Genomic DNA, 20,338 nt, shown 5'->3' with positions numbered 1-20,338 from the left:
CCTCAGCATACTTACATCCACATGCAGCCAGATCCTATGCCTTGCGCACAATTCTGCAATCTCGGTCAAAGGGTCAAAGGAGCCCAGCACAGTTGTGCCACAGGTGGCATTGACAAAGAATGGAAAGGCTCCCTAGAAGGAAAGAAGAGCAGACACTGGTAGACGGAAGGTATATTTAGGGCCTAAGTGAACATTATACAGGGGGTGCGTGGCTACTGGTAACATACACCCTACTGTCTGCCTCACACATCCCCATGGTAAAATTTGGTATGAGAGATGCATGATGTGACATCATTAAGTTCAGTATTCCCTACCCCTTGCAAGTGGCAGCCAATGTACTAGTGTAAGGCAGGCCTGCTCAACTTTGGCCCTCCAGCTGTTTTTGGACTACAACTCCTATAATCCCCAGCCAGAGTGGCCAATAGACAAGGATTATGGGAGCTGTAGGCCAACATCTTCAGGAGAGCCAAAGTTGAGCAGCTCTGGTGTAAGGGTAGGAAAATGATGAATATGATGATGGCATGTTACATATTTATTTTACCAAATGTTATCAGAAATATATTGAAGAGGAGACACACATCTCTGTAATGTGTAGCTAAGAAATGGAGTGAAGGGTTAAGTACAACCTCCCACACCTTCAATTCCTCCCCCTCCTCTACTCTTGGCAAGCTTACCTCAGATTTGGCCTGGTTGATTTGTTTCTCTAGATCAACAGGGATCATTTTCCCCCTGAGGAAGAAAAGGTTGGTGCACACGACTCAGGCATGATAGTGAGACATGAAGAACAAATGTCACACATGAAGACCTCCTTCTTTGCTTTCCCTGGGTTGTACTATTTCAGACTGCAGGTGTACAATTCCATGTGTGAATGCTTCCCTGTGAGGAAAAACCCCTGTGCACGGAAAGCTAATGGAGCTTTTCTCACAATCAGTGAGAAGAGCTTCTTTTGGGTCTGTGGGGAGAGCAGGCTTAGCCCACTCTCCCCGCAGACGAGCAGTCGCTGGATGTCCAGATTGGCTGCTCACGCAACTACCAGCTCCGTCACAGAGCTGGTAGGGGCTGCAGGGATCAGGGCGGCTCGGACCCCAGAAGTCCCAGGATGCCCCGCGCAAGTGCACAGGGCATCCTGGGGAGACCCCCCAAGACCGGGAGGCTTGTTTTAGCCTCCCGGCAGGGGTCTTCTCACAAGTCGCCATGGTGTGGAGCCGCGCCATGGAGACTCACGATCAGGAGAACAGGGTTAGCAGAGCAAGCGCTCCGCTAACCCCATTTAAGGGAGATGGTTTCTTTGGTGGGCTAGCCGCCAGAGAACCACCAGGCTCGCCCGTGAGTTCGGTGGTTCTCACGATGGGGGGAAACCAGACTGGGCTTCCTGGTTTTCCCCCATTGTGAGAATAGCCTCTCTGTCTGTAGATCAGAGTAAGGATTCTTACAGGATTTAACCAGACTCAGGGCTGATTCACACAACCACTTTGGGAGCCCAGCTTACTGTCAATTCATGCCAACATTGTTTTTTATTCTACACACTAAATGGCCCTATTCAAAATGATGTGGTGGCCTAAGTTCTCTTTGATGTGATGGTGGGGGGGGGGATAATATTTGCAGTCTCAAGGCTAGAAGGAACTTGCTTTTGTTAAAGGAAACGAAAACCAGAAAGAAAGCTTAGGTGCTCAAGATGCTAAAATCTACTAGGAAAACATTTATAGAAATGATAAGGCCAGCTCAGCAATGGAATAACCAGTAGTCAAGGGTGTTTGTGTAATCTGTGTCCTGGAGGATTTCCAAGGAAAAGCTGGACTGGGATCTATCATGGGTGCTTTCAGCAGAGAAATTCCTTGGCTGGATTAGATGATCCATGGGGAATGCGAGGAAGAAACCCTGAGTCAGGACAAATCTCACAAAGGTTTCCATAATGGGTGCTCTCACTTTTCATCAGCGGCCACAAGGTAGATGTTGTCTGTGCCAATGCCCAAGAAAGCCGCTCCCTTCTGCATGGAGTAATGACACTGGAAGGGAAGCAAAAACAAAGGGGATAAGAGAGATGCTAGCTCAAGATCTTTCTTGCTCAATAATCCTCTGACTTTTCTTAAGACCCTCTGGTTTGTTGGTTGGTTTAAGTGAGTGAGTGAGTGAGTGAGTGAGTGAGTGATTTCTATACCACTTTTCATTAAAATAATCCCAAAGCAGTTTACAATATAATTAAAACCATGCACAATTAAAATACAAAAAGTACAGATAATAGATAATAAATATAAAAATAATATATCTCTATTTAAAAGTTTAAAAACCTACATAAAACAGTAAGACACAAAGCAGCAGCAATATAAACAATATTTAAGCACTTTAAAGTCACTCATACATGCTGTAACGTTGGTATCTGCTTCTCTGGGATTTTTCCTTAACTCAACATGGTTAAGAGAAAAGGTATTTCTAAGTTATTTGGTTTGAGCAGTTGGAAATTGCCTCAAGAGCCGGCCATGCCTATGATGATGGAAAAGCTGCAAAAAAGTTTATCATGTGGTAGTTGTACATACTAGGCTGGAACTAAAGGTTCTCCAACAGAAGGGGATGCCTCTGGAGAAAGGAGCCCTGTTGTTGGAGGAAACTACATTGAAATGAATCCACAGACAACTGATCAGCTGTAATCTCTGATCAATAAGTAAGCCCTGACCCGAAAGTACGGCCACGCTTGGAGCCAAAAGCAAGGGATTTAGAAGCAGTGGCAGAAACTTCAAGGACATTTGTGAAAAAGAGATGCTTAAGAAGACCATACACACCTCCTGTGAAGTGAATATTGCCAGCTTTGGTATTGCCCAGTTACCCTTCTGCTTGCAGTCTGGGAAGTAGTGGAATCGGGCCACATTCATGGCATACATGTTAGAGATAGAGCCTCCTGCAGAGAAGCAAAAGCCAGAAAGCTCATGATCTATGCTATTTTATTTCTTTTAAGGTATTTGTATCCTGCTTTTCTCGCCAAAAGTGACCCAAGATAGCTATTAACAATCAAAAGCAATAACAAAGCAAATCATAAAGGTGCAAAACAAGTATCATAAAAGGTGGCTAAAATGAAACTATACAACAAAAGCCCCCTCCAAACCGCTAGCCAGCCACCAGCCATCATCTTCCCCTAAGGGCACAATTTTTAAAAAACTAGGTTTTGACACAGTGCCTGAAAGATTGCAGAGTAAGAGTCAACTAGGTCTCTATGGGGCATCCACATCAAAATGCACCATTTGCATCCACTTTGATTTTTAAGGGATCCTTTTTGTTCAAGCTTTCACACTGTCCCACAAAGAAAATCACACCTCATAGCCATGGCTTACGAACCCGGACAGAAGATCCCATCTCCACTCTCCCAGCCAATCAGCTCTCGCAGCTTCTTCAGCACCACCACCTCCATCAGCACAAACACAGGGGCAATCTCATATGTATACCTGGAGGGAACAGATGCGTGGGTGGCCTGGTTTTGCCAACAACATATTGCAAACAACATATAGGAAGCTTCACCCTGGATGACCACTTCTGATTCAAGAGCAGCATATGAATGGTTGGATGGATATTGCCAAGACTATGAAGAATCTAATGACTAAAGACAAAGCAAGTCCCAATCTCAGTTATTCTGCTAAAACAATACTCTTATATATCATCTGCACAATGGACTAGGCAGATAACTAGATTTCCACATTCTTGAAAGGTGGTTTTAAAAAGAAAAAATTAAAATAAGTTGGAACCACGTATTGAACAGTGGTAACATCACTGTGAACAAGCTAGAAGAACTGAACTTAGGTCCAGATATTTTGGTTCAGAGAAGCAGCCATGGCATTTTGATATGATTTCTATCATAGTGGCCTTAAGAAGTTAGTTCAGAAAACTTTCCAGGCAGAAATCTGGGGCTTAGAATCAATAAATTCAACTGTTCTGATTTGATCTTTCTCTATTAACCTTAAATAAGCATAAGAGCTTTAAAATGTTGTATCTGTTCTCCAGCATAACATCCTTGGCTACAGAAGGGGAATTTCCATTTAATTACAATCATCCCTTGCCAATCACAGGTTTCCCAATCGCGGTTTTGAGAATCTGCGACCAGGAAATTGTGGCAGATCTCACCAACTGCGACCTGAGTATCTACAATTTGGTGAGATTTTTTTTTTTTTTTTGCAATTTTGGAGGGGAGGTCATGATTTTCAGGGGTCAGGGGCCATTTTCAGGGGTCAAGGGGTCATTTTCAGGGGGCCCCTTCACGCCTCTTACTCACTCCTGGTGAACTAGGGGGATCCCCCCCTATTTTTTACTGTATTTTGCGGTCCTTTCACGACCATGATTCCCCTAACCCCCGTTTGCCATTGATTTCAACGCCTTGTCTACTGCGAATTCACCAACCAGAAGGTTTTCCCTCGTGGTTGGTGAGGCCTCGTGGTTGGTGAGGGATGACTGTATTTTTCTCCCAAAGGGAACACAACCTAGATAAACATAGGTTGCTTATAGGAAGGTTTTCATTAAACAGCTGGCTTTCATTAAACAACTGTTAAAATCTGCTGCTGATTATCTATATATTTATTTCACTAAGAAGGTCCATGCATGGATGAAGGGGGCTGCATTGTGGAAATCTTGCAAGAGCCACGGAACTCTTGCAAGGAACTCTCACTGAGAGGCAGAGTGAGAAGTAAACTGGAACAGAAGGTTGCTGAGCGGGTGGCGAGGGGGCGGCAGTGGTGGCTGGCAGAGCCACGCCATGCCCGGCAGGGAAGGAAAGCACTGCTGGACTCACGGGTGGAGAAGGAAAGGCGAGAGCAGGTGGGTGGCAGAGCTGCGCTGCTTAGAGGAGCCTGGCCGGGCAGGCGGTGGAGCTGCACCACGCCACACCTGGCGGGAAAAGAAAGTGCTGCCAGTGGGCAGGGAGGGAAAGGTGAGAGGAGGCGGGTGGCAGCAGGGGGAGGAAAGTGCGGCGACAAACTAGTGGCATAGATGCTATGTGCCGGGTCTGCTAGTATTCAGAATTTCTTCTTTTTTAAAAAAAAAAAATTAAACCTTGCCTCCAGGATAGTCTGGTGAAAAAAATAATGCATTCAGCTAATTTCAGGGGCATGATTGTTCATGCAAAATTTGGTATCTGTATTTAATTGGGAAGTATGATATTTAGAATTTCTTTTTAAAAACTACCCATATTTTTTCTCATTGAGCATATTCCTGTATAAAAAATAGTGCATTCAGCTAATTTCAGTGACAGGATAGTATATGCAAAATTTGGTATCTGTAAATCACTGGGAAGTATGACTTTATTTCCACCGATCTACGTACCACCAACTCTTCAAAATATATAAAAGATTGTTTAAAATGAAAGTAAAATAAAATGGAAGGTTCATAAATGATAGCACATGTACATGTGAGTGTGGGCTATGTGGGGGTGGGGGTGGGAAGAAATAAGGATAGGTATCCTTGATTTTTTTTCCAGAAGGGTAGCCAAGATAGGCTTTCCCCTCTCACTTAAAAAATATTCAGTTAGATGAAAGCTTCATTACTAGAGTTTCTCAGGGCTGTTACCAAAAATATATAAAATTGTAAAATAAAAACTAGAAAAAGGAAGTTTACAACATGTTGTGGGTATGTGTGGACATGAGTTGTGTTTTTGTTCCTCATTAATAGAGTTACTGGGACCAACATCCAGCAGGTATTCTGACAGTCACATAATCACATTCCACACAATCACTAAAGTACTCTTGGAGCAAGGCAAATGATCACATTTCCCAAGGTACAAAACTCAAGCTCCTTGAAAGGCGTGTGAGCTGTAGGCAATATATTAGTAACAAATACACATTTATCACAACGAGGCTTTCAAGGCATATCTGCACTACAGACTTAAACTGAACTAACATTTATCCCCAGTTCACAGATAATCCTGAACTAAAGGACCTTCCTCCGCATCCTAACTACCATTGTTAGGATTCTTTTTGTGGGGAAAGCTATGACAGTTGAGCTGGTAGAAAAACAACACAAATGTATAGTGTAGAAATGCCCAGGGTATGGAAAGATCTTTATGCCTAGTCCGCAAATTATAAGGAGGTGTGTGGGTGCTTCCAATGCACATTTCCCTATGCAGCTGTAAAACATATGTGATGTGACATCAGCACCACACTCTGCTTTATTGGCTGCCACTTGCAGAAGCCAAGGAAACATTAATGCAATGACATCACATCATGCATTACTTTTCAGCTACATATTACCAGGAAGAAGCAAGTTAGCAGAATTAGAATAAGTGCTTCACTGAGAGGAATGCTATGCTGCCATCCTTCTTGGATCAAGCTGGAACAGGTGACAGTTCTTTTCCAAGACAGAGCTGAAGGTGGGTGAAAGAGAGATTGTTGCACGTATCCCATTTTCACATCTGGTAAACAGGTTTTGCAGGGTTTTGTACTGTTCCAAAATCCTGCAAAATTTGTTTGACAGGAGGCATACATGGGACAAAATAAATATGGTATGCATCATGGTAACCAATTCCTCTCGGAAACCATTTGCAACTCTTTTAAAAGATAGCAACATCAGGAATTCATTTCAGTCAAACCTGAGCCATAGAACCTCCCCCTGCCCATTCCAAAGTTCAACATAAACTGCCAACTACATACTGGCTGGTGTTGAGCATCTCTGTTATCATCCGTCCAGCCAGAGCATGAGGATCAAGTCCTGAAAACAACTGGTTAAAAAAGCGAGGGTGACCTGTGAAAAAAGAGAAAGAGATTTCAGCTGTGTTGAACACCACGCCTTTACGGAATATGATCCTCTTTTAAGTGAGGAATGTATTCTTGTATGTAGAGCATGAATGGACCCTGTGACATGAAGGCACTTGAGTTCTGAAATAATTCCCACAGAAGCACACAGTACTTTGTTTGCTTTTATTTCTATGAATACTGTCTCTGTTTGCTGAAAACTTATTGGAACATGCTGAAGGCTTACTAAAGGCTTATTTACATTGCCAGGGATATCCAAACCCAAACTGATTTTCATATAGTTATTCTGAGTTCTAACCCCTGTTGTTTTAGCCACACCCAAGGAATCACAGAGATGGTGGGGGGGTGCGTACACACACGATAGATAGAGAGATAGAGAGATGCCCAGTCTCTTGCACCCTTAACCTCAGATAAAAGCCGGGTTTGTTGAGTGAGTTAGGCAGGTGGGAAGCGAAGGGATCCGCAAGGACCCTATCGCTTCTCACAACCAGCCTAACCCTACCTGGGGCAGCCCAGGAAAGGTTAGGCTGGTCGTGAGAACAGCCTCCCTATGAGCACAGTGACCTAAAGGTGATTAAAAGAGTGAGCCAAAGGGTGTGGCTAAAACAATCCAGTTTTCTGCAAAAAAGGGGGTTAGAACAGGGGTTATTTACAAAATAAATAAAGAGAGATGATGATGATGATGATGATGATGATGATGATGATGATGATGATGATGATTAAAATATATAAATAAATAACTCAGAATAACTATCTGAAAATCAGTTTAGCTATCCCTGGCAATGTAAATAAGCCTTTAGAGCATGCTGCGCGTTGCATTGAGAGGTGCCTGGAGGCCGGAACCACAAGTTCCACCCCCAGATCCTTCCTCCACCCTGCTCTGTGCTTCATAGAGTTGCATGTAGCAGGGCTGTCCATGTGGGCACGCGGGAGGCACGTCGAAGCCAACCTGCTGGGTCATCTGGAGGGAAGCTAAGTGGGAAGCAGCTCCCCCCCCACCCCCGCCACCGCACCCTCCTACCCACCTGGGGCAATCGTGTGAATCACCTCAGGATCTTCTTAATTCATCTGTCTCCACATCTGAGATAACAAGCACATGCTGAGGCGGTTCTCATGAACAGTCAAGCTCAGGCTTAGGCAGTGGCTGCTCATGAGAACTCCAGAGATCTGTGTGGGTCCTGGCGGTGCTGTGGCACCAAACCCAGTGCCGAAGCCCGGCTCTTAGTTGGGGTTAAGGGCGCAAATGCACCCTTAACTTGGCTCCCGGGATCACGTGTCAGCACTCAGTCTCAGAGAACTACACACTCTCACAAGTGGCTCTAGAACAGGAGGTACACCCTCTCACACTTTAGCTGTCATAGCAAGACACTCACACGTTTTCACACTGTGTCTGATAACATCCCGACAATGCTCCAATAGTCTCTCCTGTGGCTCTCCATTGTCTTTTAGATCAAGGTCCAGAATTCGCTGCAGCTCTTCAGGCTCCTTCCAATCACACACCTGCAGGGAAGAAAACAGGATGGCCCACTAATGCCCCAAAGGTCCTGTGGGGCTACATACTAAAAGTCAAATTGTACAATTTTATCTTTAAGTTATGCCAGCTAGATGAGGATAGGATTACTACTAAATTCCCCTTTGCTCAGAGTTATACTGGTGTGCAGCGAAGTTAAAATGGCCTAGTGCAGGGTTTCCCAAACTCCCATCACCCCCAGCCACAAAGGCCAAAAGGTATAATAGGATTTGTAGTCCAACATCTGGGGACCCACATTTGAGAACCTCTGCTGTAGTGAAACTGTTAGGCTTTCATAACTTCAAGTCAAGTAATACACCATTGTAACTATGATGGTGCAAGGAAAGGGAGAAAGGCAGCAATGGGGTAGAAGTAACTAAGGAAAGAACAATTTAGTTGGTATCCTCTCATCCCCCAGGGACAGGTTAAGTCTAGTTTACCTCACCAGTATAGTTATGCTGGCAAAATATCTGTCATAGCTAACTAGATACCTAATGGAATCAGGGAAAATGATGTTGATTAATTAGATGGGCCAAATTAGATGGTGTAGTGGGAGCTCTGATTGGATCTCCCACAGTTTCTTTCAGACTTAAGGTAGCTCCCTCTCAAACTGGTTCAGGACTATGGGGAGAGGAAACTCAGCTAACCTTGCACCATTTTCTTAATTTAAATTGTTCTCCTGAAACTGACATTTGTTCAGTATATAGAAAATAACAATATAGAAAAATAATATAGAATATTAGAAAAATAACCTATATTCTACCAAAGAAAGCCACATGGCTCTGCGGTCGCCAGGAGCTGGCACCGACTTGATGGCACAACTTTACCTTTACTACATGGGCATCTGTATGTTTTCCACTGCAGAGCAAAGAGCAACTTGGGGGCGGGGGTGTCATTTAAATCAGAAACACAGCAAAAGGAGAAAGAGTAAATACCCTCCGCCATCACCATGGCCCTGAACTGATATGCCCCCCCCCGCAAGGCTTGTTTTAACTCTGAAAGAAATTGCAGAAGATTTTAAATTAGTGATTCTTATATACAGAACCCCTAATTTGGCCCCAAGAGATGTTTCAAGAGCCATGGCAATATTATTCTTTAGCGGTTAGGAGTGTGAATGAAATTTCATACAGATTTCAGTCGCTATTTCACTTGCAAATTTCAAAGTGTTTCTGAAAGCCTCTAAAGCTATATTTTGCACACTTCTGATAGCTGAGGCACATTTCTCTTCTGAATTAAAACAGGATGCTTGATTCACTCTTATGCAAGAAAAGAATGACTTTTGGACTGTGTAAATGTAAGAATTACCTGCCCATTTGTGTTTCTCTATGAATCACTGAACTGGGCATGCCTCTTCTTTGGATCATGGGAGGAAGGGAAGCCTAGAACAGTGACACATGCAGACACAACAGGCAGCCTCTTCAGAAGACAGGTAATTCTGCTGAGTTTCTGACACAGGAGTAGCTGAATGGTTATAACTGCCAAAGTGAGTGACACAAAGGCCACATTCACACGTAACATGAAATTAGAAGTTGCCAGACCTGCAGTTAATATTTCTAACCATGAATCACATCACAGATGTTCGTCTGGCTACCTCTGTTTTCAGGGCAGGGGAGTCCCTCCTTCTTCCTGGTCTCACAAGGCCTCATTCCAGCAAGCTCCATAGCACTTGCATACTTCAGCACGTTACAAGAGCAGCAGCCATTGGCCACGATCTTGAAGGGGGTGTGCCGAGTGCAATCGCGCCTTTTTGGAATGACCCGCCTGCCCTCCCTGGGGCCTGAGGTCTGGCTGCTGTGACCAAGGATGCTCTTGTGAGGACTCACCCCAGCAAAGCAGCCCAAGCAGAACAAACCATGCTACTGCCCACATGTAGGCTTGCCGCCAGTGGACTAGCACTCTCGTGAGAGGGCCAGTCTACTGGGGAGGACCTTAGGCTTGTCAAAACCTTAGGACTTCCGTCAAACTGCACACTCATGAGTTGAGCTAACCAAACAAAGGGGGGCCCTCGCTCTCTTGGGTTAATGATAGTACTTTTGCACAGTGACCCCCTCCTCTCCAAGGAAGCCTTTCATGCACTCAAAGAACATTTTGAAACTCCATGTGTCCAAGCATAACTGGGTGTGCTGACTGGGGAAACACCGGGACTGAGGACGGATCTTTACTCTCATTCAAAATTCCTGGGTTTGGACTGGCATTGTGCCATATACCACCCAGAGCCTCTGGATGGGGCGGTTTATAAATGTAAGAAAGAAAGAAAGAAAGAAAGAAAGAAAGAAAGAAAGAAAGAAAGAAAGAAAGAAAGAAAGAAAGTGCAGATCTGCCACCGTGGGGAATCACAAGTGATGGGAGCCCTGATATCCTGCAGCCCCAGGAAAGTGAGGTCGCCATTCTAGGCAAAACCAAATGTGGACATGTTCAAATGGGTGGACAGGCTGGCAGAGGGCACGCTTTGACAGCTTCCTGGCAGCAGTCACCAAGACAGGGCTAGCTGTTGCTGGGGTCCCGTCCCTGTGGCTTGCTTATATAGAGCAACCTGGTAGGGCGGCTTCTGCCTTCCGGCCCCTGTGGTCTGACACTCTCATGAGAGAGCAGTCGATGGGAGAAGGGGGATTGTAGTCATACATTATTAGAGATTCTGCCCGACACCCTTGTCCTCACAGACAGTTCTTCTCATAAGTTCTGAAGGGGTATCCCCATGCCATTACACTCTGAGGAGTCTGGGCATTCATCATCATCGCATATGTTGAATTTCTCCTTTCACTGGGACAATGCTGAGCCTGCTACCCAGCCCTTCTCAAGCCTAGGGACTGCACAGGTAACCCCAAGTGGAAGGGGCTGGGCTACCCAACATCATTGTACAAAAAACAGACCTGCCATATGTTGCTGTTCCAGTGCTCTAATACAGTTGCCCTGCCTGTATTGCCATCTTGAAGGAATGTGCTTGTGAACATACATCGCTACCGCTTCATTTTCAGAGAGCAAAGCACTTAGTGCCCCTCTTGCCATACCCTCCCCTTTCTCTCCTGATTGCCAGGAGGTGGGGAGCAAGGGACAGAGTGGGAATGCAGGGCAAGTGCTCAGAAAGGCAGCCAGCAAGAAGAGCCACACAGGCATGGAGCGGGCGCAATCCTGGGCAGGTCTACACCACCATTTCTGTGATTGCAGCTCCAGAAAGCAAGCAAAACTGCAGTTATGGCACCATCTGTGTTCAGACATAATGCTGCCACCAGAAAACCTCAGGTTATGGTGGCAAAACTCACTATAAGCCAAAAGTTCAAACTGGAGTTTGGTGAGGCAACCCGCAGGTCGCTTTTGCTGTGAAACTATGATTGCATACATATGTACATAACAGAGTGCCAGCCTCTGCCCCGTTTACCTCCACTTTCACATTACATGCCAATGTGGCCAAATAATAATTCATCCGAATTCTATATCCCCAGTAGAGGTTGATTGAAAGGGAGCAAGGTCAAAAGAGGGAATCATTTAGAAAAGTAGCAGAAGCCTTCCCCCTGAACGGGTACTTTAGGCACAGAAGGATCTTGGATAATTTGATTAACATATATCTTGTGGCACACTACAGTGAGGAGCCTAGTTTGTGTGACAAAGTACATTTCTGGACCTTGGACCATGATCTAGAGCAGGAGTGAGCAGGCGTCAAGCTTGTGGGATCTGCTTTGGACTGTTTGAGGTTTTAAAATTAGAACTTAAAGGTCCACCAATCAAAACCAGGTGAAAACTAGTGATTCATGTAGATTGGATTAGAATTAAGGAACAGAGTACCTCTAAGAACATGCTTAACCCAGGAATTTGTTTCCAGTGCTAGAATTGAGCTCACAGATCTTTCACACACAAATCCACTCCTGGTTTTCCCCTAAGCTTTCAGTAGTGTAATTCAGAAAGAAAAAGAAAGGCCTTTTTGTTATAGCTATTGGGAATGAGAAACCCTTGCTGATCTAATGCAGATCTTGCAGGGATCTACCAGCAAATCCTGGAAGATCTCTGTTTACTTCTAGTAGCTACTTTCCCGCAATGAATTTACAATGTTGTAGGGCAAAAACACATCATTAAAATTTGAATCAAGGCATGGGAAATATGAACGGCACTCTGCTGAAAATGCAACAACACTGCTGTGGAAACACGGGCAATACAGAGGGGCACTTAACAGACACGTTGCGAGTACAGTTGAAGTGTGTAATCTGGAAAACGCCCCTGACATTTTTTTAAAAATGGTATTCCACCTTGCCCCAGGGAAAGCAGAATAGAAAATTCCAAGATTGTAAGAATGAGCTCTGATAGCTTTACCTTTTCAGAGGCATCCATCCCTTTTCTGATACCCTCCTGCAGCATGATCTGGAAAGCTTCTTGAAGGAACTCCTCACCAGCCACCTTATCCAAGGCAGGACATGACAATGAATCTTTTTCCGCCATTATCAGCCACACCTCCTAAGCAGGCTCCTGCAGATCCAGGCAACATGAAACATATTCAAATCACAATCACCCCTCAAAGCCAAAGCTATCTCAGGATACATTATTACATGTGCATGTGTGCAGATAGACAAGTTACCTCTTTCCCTACAACAATGCATTACTATTTCAGGAATAATGTATCTTTTTTTTCTTTCCTTTTTAATTTATTATTTTGAGGCTATGTACTTCACAAACCTGGCTTGACTTTAAAAACAACAACAACAGTTATTTCTCCCTGCTATCCTGCAGCAAAGCTGCCTCCATCTCTCACGTGGGGTTAGAAGAATATCACTGGGTTGATTCAAAGCAGTGGAACAGGTTTCACTGTGTTAAGGCTGAGCACTTCTTTGCATCCTGTGCCAAGTATAGCAGAATTCTATGAACTGCAGATATGATGCACATTAAGAAGTTCTGCACATATATACTGATTATTTTACATAATTTATTCTACTTCTTGGGGTCATGGGCTGGGCAAGGACTATGCAGAACACAAAAGTACACCCCCACATCCCCATCCACTTATCTGACCACACCCCCACATACCTCAACCACATACACACACTTTCAAGTCTATTTTTCCCCAGCCATCAAAGCTAAAAACTTGCTTTTGAAAATGCAAATTGAGACACACACCCCAGAAGCTGAATTCTTTGCCAAATTCCACACTTTCAAGAGTGATTGCGGAAAAGCAATGATATATACCCACCCTCAATAGTGATTACTACCCTTGCCTCACTACAGTCTCACTTGTATCTGACATAGTGTCAAACATTCAGCTGGACCTTTTTGCCGTTCCTCACTGCAGGGACCCCTTTTGGGGGCCAAGCAACCCTTCTCTCTCCTGCCAAGTGGTATTTAGGTGTTCTCTCTATCAGGAAGGCTCCGTTGCTTCCGAAAGAATGACTATTCCATGCAGAGAATTATCCCCATTCTTCCAGATGATCCAAAACTCTTCTAGAGCCAAGTTGTATCCACCACTGAAAACTCTTTCAGTCTGTACAAACATCCGTCTGTAGGGGATTATTCCTCCCACGTCAGAGAGGGGAAACACCTTTATGCCCAATTGCTATGGTTACCTTCCCACTCCTGCACAGATCTCCACTGATTTCAAGGACAAAGTACAAAGGGAGCGACCGCTTCCTGACAAGTATCATTATGCACTCTGAGAGCTAAATATCTCCCTAGTGGTGATATTTACATACACATCAACAATTGTGTTTGCTTTGCCAGATAAGCCATGTATTTCATATATTGATTCATTTTATCTCTTTTTAGTCCTGAAGGTTCAGGATGGGTTATATTTCAGGCTTTCCCAGATGCCAAAAAAGGCTTTTGTAATCATAAGTTCTAAAAATAGCACACATTCTGATCCAGTGCCACTGGTGCTACATATATTTTCCCCATGTAACTGAAAGGTGTGGGAGTAAGGCTATCAACCTTTAGGGCCCCTACATCTGTGCTTTAGCCACCTAATGGCACAGCGGGGAAATGGCTTGACTACCAAGCCAGAGGTTGCCGGTTTGAATCCCTGCTGGTATGTTTCCCAGACTATGGGAAACACTTATATTGGGCAGCAGCGATATAGCAGGGGCGTAGCCACCATTGGACGACTGGGTTCAAAGAACCTGGGCTGTTGCCCATTAGGGGCCGCGCCCTGTTCAGGAGCCATATCATGCCCCCCGCATCTGATGTCAGATGCGGGGGCGTGGCTAACCCCCGCATCTGTCGTCAGACATAGGGGGTGGAGCAAGTGGGGCTGCGGTGGCGGCTGGACACGGGCCACCCACGGTCTGGCTCCACTAGTGGATATTGAAAGATGCTGAAAGGCATCATCTCATACTGCATGGGAGATGACAATGGTCAACCCCTCCAGTATTCTACCAGAGACAACCACAGGGCTCTGTGGTCACCAGGAGCTGACACCAACTCAACTGCACACTTCATCTTTACATCTGTGCTTTAACATTAGCTGAATTTGTAGACATAAGCAAGCTTTTCATACTGTAAAAATCTTCACCAGTTTTTCACACAGGGCTTTTAAAGCCCTTTAGCTCACATCTCCACCAGAATGGAGGGGCTGTGTACACATATAAGCCAGATTTACCCTGAAGTTCATGCAAGTTATCGGGGAGCTGTTCACACACAATCCGGGATTTTCACAGCACAGTAGAGTGTAGCCCGATTTATATCTGGGGTTAAAAAATCCACTATTTTCATAGGTTTCTTTGGACAGTGCCTCCCAGTAAACTTGCGGTAAAGCATGCTGTAATTAAGAAAACTGTAATTAACAAAAACAGAGCAATTAAAATGGCTAGACATTCAAAATAATGCAGGGGGGAAGGGTTAAACCCACACACACCCAAACCATGGTACTGATCGAAATCAGAGCCCCAAATCAAGGGCATGGCAAGGCTGAAGTGGACCCTGACATAAGAAATGAAGATGAGCCCCTGAGCCCCATGTCTTCTCCTCCGCCTCCTCCTCTCCTGGTCTTTGCTTCAGAAGAATTATATGGTCATGGTGACGAACAAAGCATTCTCTGCATGCCCTTTCTCTGGCTCTTATGGAAATAATATCGCACTCGCTGACTCGTATCAGGTGCCAGCAGCTTGCCAATGAGTCAAGGAGGCAAGCAAGGAGAGCAAAGACCAGGCTGCTTCTTAGGAAGCAGGCCTCCTCCTCATGGGTCGAGGGACACTCATCACAGTCCCACCTCCAACTGCTTCCTTTCAATTATAGCTACACCCCTGCTCCTTGTGCAAAGTGTAGTTTGGCCATGAGAGGTCAGCCCAGAGCAAACTGAACAGAAGATCAATGATAGCAGCGAATCTGCCTCTCAATGAAGCACATCTGCCATTACAGGTCTCTTCACTAAGGAGTGCCCAACTGGCTTCCAAAACCATTGCTGTAAAGAATACTGAAATGAACTGACGGATCACAGTTATTTTCTAGACCTTTGGAAATGTTCATTTCATGTCCTGCAGCACAGGATGTCCTCAGTCTTATCTAACTTGTGAGTCATTTAAAAAAAAAATTGTTACTGTTTCCAACCATCAAGTCTTGTCTTGTATCCAGTCATGTAATGGTTCTCTTTCCTTCAAGCATCTCCAGCAGAGATATTTCCTCAAGTGAATGCAGTAGGCAACATCCAGACTACGTTAATCATGACTAATTTGTCTCATTGATTTCAGTGGTGCTTAGTCATGACTAATTAGTCTGGACGCTGTCCATTATTTCCTAGACTTGTAATTCCAGGGCAAAGCAAACTATTTAATGAATTAAGTTAAGTGAGTAAATATGCACATATTATTGTGCTGTAGGGAGCCTTACAGGCACCAGTGACGTTCATTTTGAACTTATGATTGATAATATATTGAAGGGCAATTGTGTTTTTGTCGTATATATTTTGAGCAAAAGACCACTAACCATTTTATGTTTACATTCACATAAGATAGGCCACTACAGAACCAATAACACAAAACAGATTTGATGTCACAGCTATGTAAGAGTATCAATATATTCATTTGCAAAAAGTATGGAGCTCAATTTTTTGAACATACATGAGCCCTATTTACATGTTATGTTCAATGCATGTATAATGTGTGTACCATGTGCAGATGTACAACCATTCACACATGATGTTCTGCACATATTAGGAAAACACTTTGTATCTGTACGCTGCATTGGAGGGGTCATGAACCCAGGTTCACTTTCAAGATGAACACATGTACAGTTGTTCACATAAAAATATGTGCATGTGTACAAACAAGGTTTGAATAAAGTATAGTGAGATACATTGCTCCCTTCCCTGCCACCAAATCTATGCACAAACCAGGTAGTGGAACTGCTTACACTGCTTGCAGTGTGAAGCAGCAAGTTGGAGCCCTTTCTTGCTTACTGATTTACTTGTAAATCCACTCCCTTGTGGAGTCCGGCTCACAATAAAATTTCTTCAAAGGCTCAGAACTTTTCAACTGGCAGCAGTAGCTGTGCCTTTAACACAGTCCTGCTCAACTTAGGCCCCCCAGCTGTTTTTGGACCACAACTCCCATAATCCCCAGACACAGTGGCCAACAGCCAGGGATTATGGGAGTTAACCCCTGTTAACTGGGCAAAGAGACACTTTTTTAGTGTGGTGATTCTCTTTATTTAACAGGGGGAGAGTAACTGGCTCTACCCACGCCCAGCACAGTACCTCCAGTGAATGTTGCTGGTGTCTATCTTGTGTTTCTTTTTAGATTGTGAGCCCTTTGGGGTCAGGGATCCATTTTATTTTAATTAATTAATTAGTTTAATTCTCTATGTAAACCACTTCAGAAACTTTTGTTGAAAAGTGGTATACAAATATTAGTTGCTGTAGGCCAACAGTTGCAGGAAGGCTCAAGTTGAGCAGCCCTTAAGAGCTGTTTGATATGGAGATGTTAGCAGGTGATAATGCTTATCTCCAGACTGTAAAAAGCATTATCTTTTGCCCCAAACCAAAACATCCACAAGAATGCCACTGGCACTCCCTCAATGTATGCAGGGCTCTGTGCACCTATATTAGAAGGACGAGGGAACCGAGGCCGTCCGAGGCCCTCTTCGTCTCTTTTCACACTGCTTCCCTGGGTGCTAAGGCCTCCAAGGTGACTCTTGCATGCTAGATCAGGGCAAGTATCACTCCCGATTCCCTAGGGCATCACAGCACACTCCATGCACAGCACATCCACTTCAGCGGCCTTCACAGTGCAGGCACCATTGGGGGAAATCTGCTGTGCAGCCACATGGTCCTCCATTGCCCCCTTTTTAAAGCATCTGGGGGCTTTACACACAGGGCTTCTACCCCAAACCTCCTTCAGGAGAGAGTGTGTGCATTTACACACCCACCAAACCTACCTGAAGTCCCTTCAAGATCCTTGGAGCCACTCCACACACAAATCGGGCTTTGCCTTGTGAATTCTAGCTTATCTTGAGTTATTTTCGGGTCTTTAAAATGCTGAGTTTAAGCAACATTTTCTGAAAATGCCAGAGCAAATAGGGAGAGGCACTGATGTAGAATCATTAGCATAATGAGAGGGACACTCTTTTTACAAATGTAGATGCAGCTCTTTAGTAATCTCCCCCCACCCCACCATTGGCTAGAAGGAAAACATGGAGGCATGCCATGTGAACTTGCATCAAAAGCAAACCTGAGAGCGGAGGGGGAGGGGCTGCTTCCCTCAATGCCACAAGTGTAATTCAAAGTGGCTTTGCTCAACATTTACCCCACAGCATCAAGCCATGTGCAAATAACTCCCTGCTATTTTTTACACACCAGGCTGATGTATGAGCTGCTCCCTGACAACCACTTGCAAGGGAAGATCTGCTACCAACATGGGCTGGGCAAGTTCTACTTGCTTAGCTGCACTGCCTTGCCTCAGTGGGAGTTAAGAACATAAGAACAGCCCTGCTGGATCAGGCCCAAGGCCCATCTAGTCCAGCATCCTGTTTCACAGTGTGGCCCACCAGATGCCCCTGGGAGCCTACAGGCAGGAGGAAAGCCTACAGTTCATTGTTAGTAAGAGAAGACTTGCCTCTATCGAGGACTGTGTTCCAGATACTAAGTCCCTCCATCTTTTGCTCAGAAATCCTTAGCTGTCTGGAAGACATTGGCCAAAGGGCAGCACTGGGGAAGAACAAGGACAAGGTACAGTGAAGCATCTTTACACCAGGCGGATAACATGGTATTGTCCTGTTCCTGGTACTAGCTTTAATGTGACTTTATTGCAAACATCTTTTATAAACTTCTTTAACAGACTCTAGGAGCTATAAACAAGGATATAAGTATTTTAAATAAGGGCACAAGAGTAGTGCACACAAGGATTTTGTTTTGTTTTTCTGGTCTGTTTGCAACCCTACATTCTTCACATAGTTATGTATCCATATGCATAACTCTGTGGAGGAACTGGGCAGGAGAAAGCCCATAATAGGGTGACTGAGACCAGAAGCAAAGGAAGTCAGGGACTGCATAGTTTTCATAAAAGTGTAGAAGCAGAAATGTCAATAGGTGCAATCTTTTCTCTCTCTCTCACCTGTGTGAGATTGTATCTACTGAAATATACCATAAATCTTTACTGGTGTTCTAAGTAGAAAGGGGTGACTCTCTAGATAGAACAACTAGTTTGGGGGAACAACGGGGTGGCAAAGAACACAATTAGGGAAGCAAGGGTTTTGCTATACATTAAATATTTATAGATGTAAGGTGCTTAATGTTACTAGTTTTATTTTCCTTATTAATGAAGTTTGCTTTTCAAACATTCCAAAAATGGGCCAGATTGCTCTTAGAAAATACTGAGGATATTGGGCAAAAGCAGGCTAAGGGAGCCTAGCCCGCTTCTGCCTGATCGTCTGCTGCCACAGGAGCTGCTCGGATCCTGGCAGCAAACCGTCCTAATTCCCCTCCCCTTAGACAAGGTTAGCAGAGCGAGCGCTTCACTAACCCCATCTATTTGATCATGTATTGCCGCAGTACAGCTCCATGCTGTGGCAACACATGAGGAGACCCCTGCTGGGAAGCTGAAAGAAGCCTACCAGACCTGGGGGTCTCTCCAGGATGCCCCGTGTGCTCACGCAGGGCATCCTGGAACTTCCAGGGGCCACCTGGCCCCTAATCCCCACAGCCCCTGCCGGCTCCATGACAGTGCCGGCAGTCATGTGGGCGGCCAATCCCACTCTCCCCAATAAGCTCGCTCTCCCCACAAACCCTTTTAAGGCGTGATTGTGAGAATCACATAACTGTCTTTTTGGATTAGGCCATATCTACCAGTCTTCTTTCCAGCAGGCTAGTTTTCTTCTTTTCCTGTCCATTACCATGTGGCAGGAAAGACTGGGGTGAGGAGATGACCCTTCACACATGGTCTCTCACAGGCCAGATCCTGGCCAGGAAGGAAGCTATGGGCTTGGCCTGGCATCTGAGAAGCTGGAGGACTCTCCTATCTACCTGGCTACACTGGCTTCTGCTGCTTGTTCTGGGATAGATATACCCCTGCTAACTTGGTAAAGAGGCACCTTTTAACATGGTGATTCTCTTTATTTAGCAGGGGGAGAGTAACTGGCCCTATCTGCACAGTACCTCCAGTGACTGCTGCTGCTGTCTGTCTTATGTTTCTTTTTAGATTGTGAGCCCTTCGAGGACAGGGATCCATCTTTATCTTATTTACGTATTTGTTATTTCTCTGTGTAAACCGCCCTGAGCCATTTTTGGAAAGGCAGTGTAGAAACCGAATTAATAATAATAATAATAATAATAATAATAATAATAATAATAATACTAGAGGAGTAAGTGAATGAGGCTTCTTTAAACAATGGAGGCCTTTTAAAATAACAAATTCAAGCTATAGGACCACAATATACTATGACTATATTATCCGGCACTTTGCTGTAAAGTTCCAGTCTGGTGGATGAGGGAGTGCAAAATATTTTGTGAGGGAGTGCCTGCTACCCCTGGGGACGGTAGGCTCTGCTCCTGACATACATCATTTGTTTATTTAAGATGTATATTCTGCTTTTCAAAAACAAAGTTCACAGAACAACTTGCATAGCAAAAGGAAGGGGAAGGTGGTTCCATGTCCCATAGTGGCACATAATCTGAAAAGAAAAACAAGGAAGACCTCGCTGGAGA

The 20,338-nt window shown here is 44.6% G+C and overlaps 1 protein-coding gene across 4 annotated transcripts in view; it reads right to left on the bottom strand.

The window, feature by feature from the left end:
* The window catches only part of CSAD (cysteine sulfinic acid decarboxylase), a 29,459-nt gene extending 11,807 nt beyond the window's left edge, over positions 1-17,652 (bottom strand). The window contains exons 1-10 of one of the 4 annotated variants that reach the window (XM_053304034.1): positions 17,575-17,652; positions 14,804-14,962; positions 12,535-12,687; positions 8,096-8,222; positions 6,621-6,711; positions 3,328-3,434; positions 2,778-2,893; positions 1,927-2,006; positions 675-729; positions 16-132 (exon numbers count right to left, since the gene is read on the bottom strand). In XM_053304034.1, coding sequence (XP_053160009.1) covers positions 16-132; positions 675-729; positions 1,927-2,006; positions 2,778-2,893; positions 3,328-3,434; positions 6,621-6,711; positions 8,096-8,222; positions 12,535-12,660 — 819 coding nt within the window. In that variant the 5' untranslated portion in view covers positions 12,661-12,687; positions 14,804-14,962; positions 17,575-17,652. The other 3 variants (XM_053304036.1, XM_053304035.1, XM_053304037.1) reach the window with 3 other exon arrangements.
* Positions 17,653-20,338: the final 2,686 nt, after the last annotated feature.

The sequence above is a fragment of the Hemicordylus capensis genome, chromosome 2 (genome assembly GCF_027244095.1).
Source record: "Hemicordylus capensis ecotype Gifberg chromosome 2, rHemCap1.1.pri, whole genome shotgun sequence".
NCBI lineage: Eukaryota > Metazoa > Chordata > Lepidosauria > Squamata > Cordylidae > Hemicordylus > Hemicordylus capensis.
Note: the sequence above shows the minus strand (reverse complement) of the source record. Positions and strands in the feature narration are given on the sequence as shown.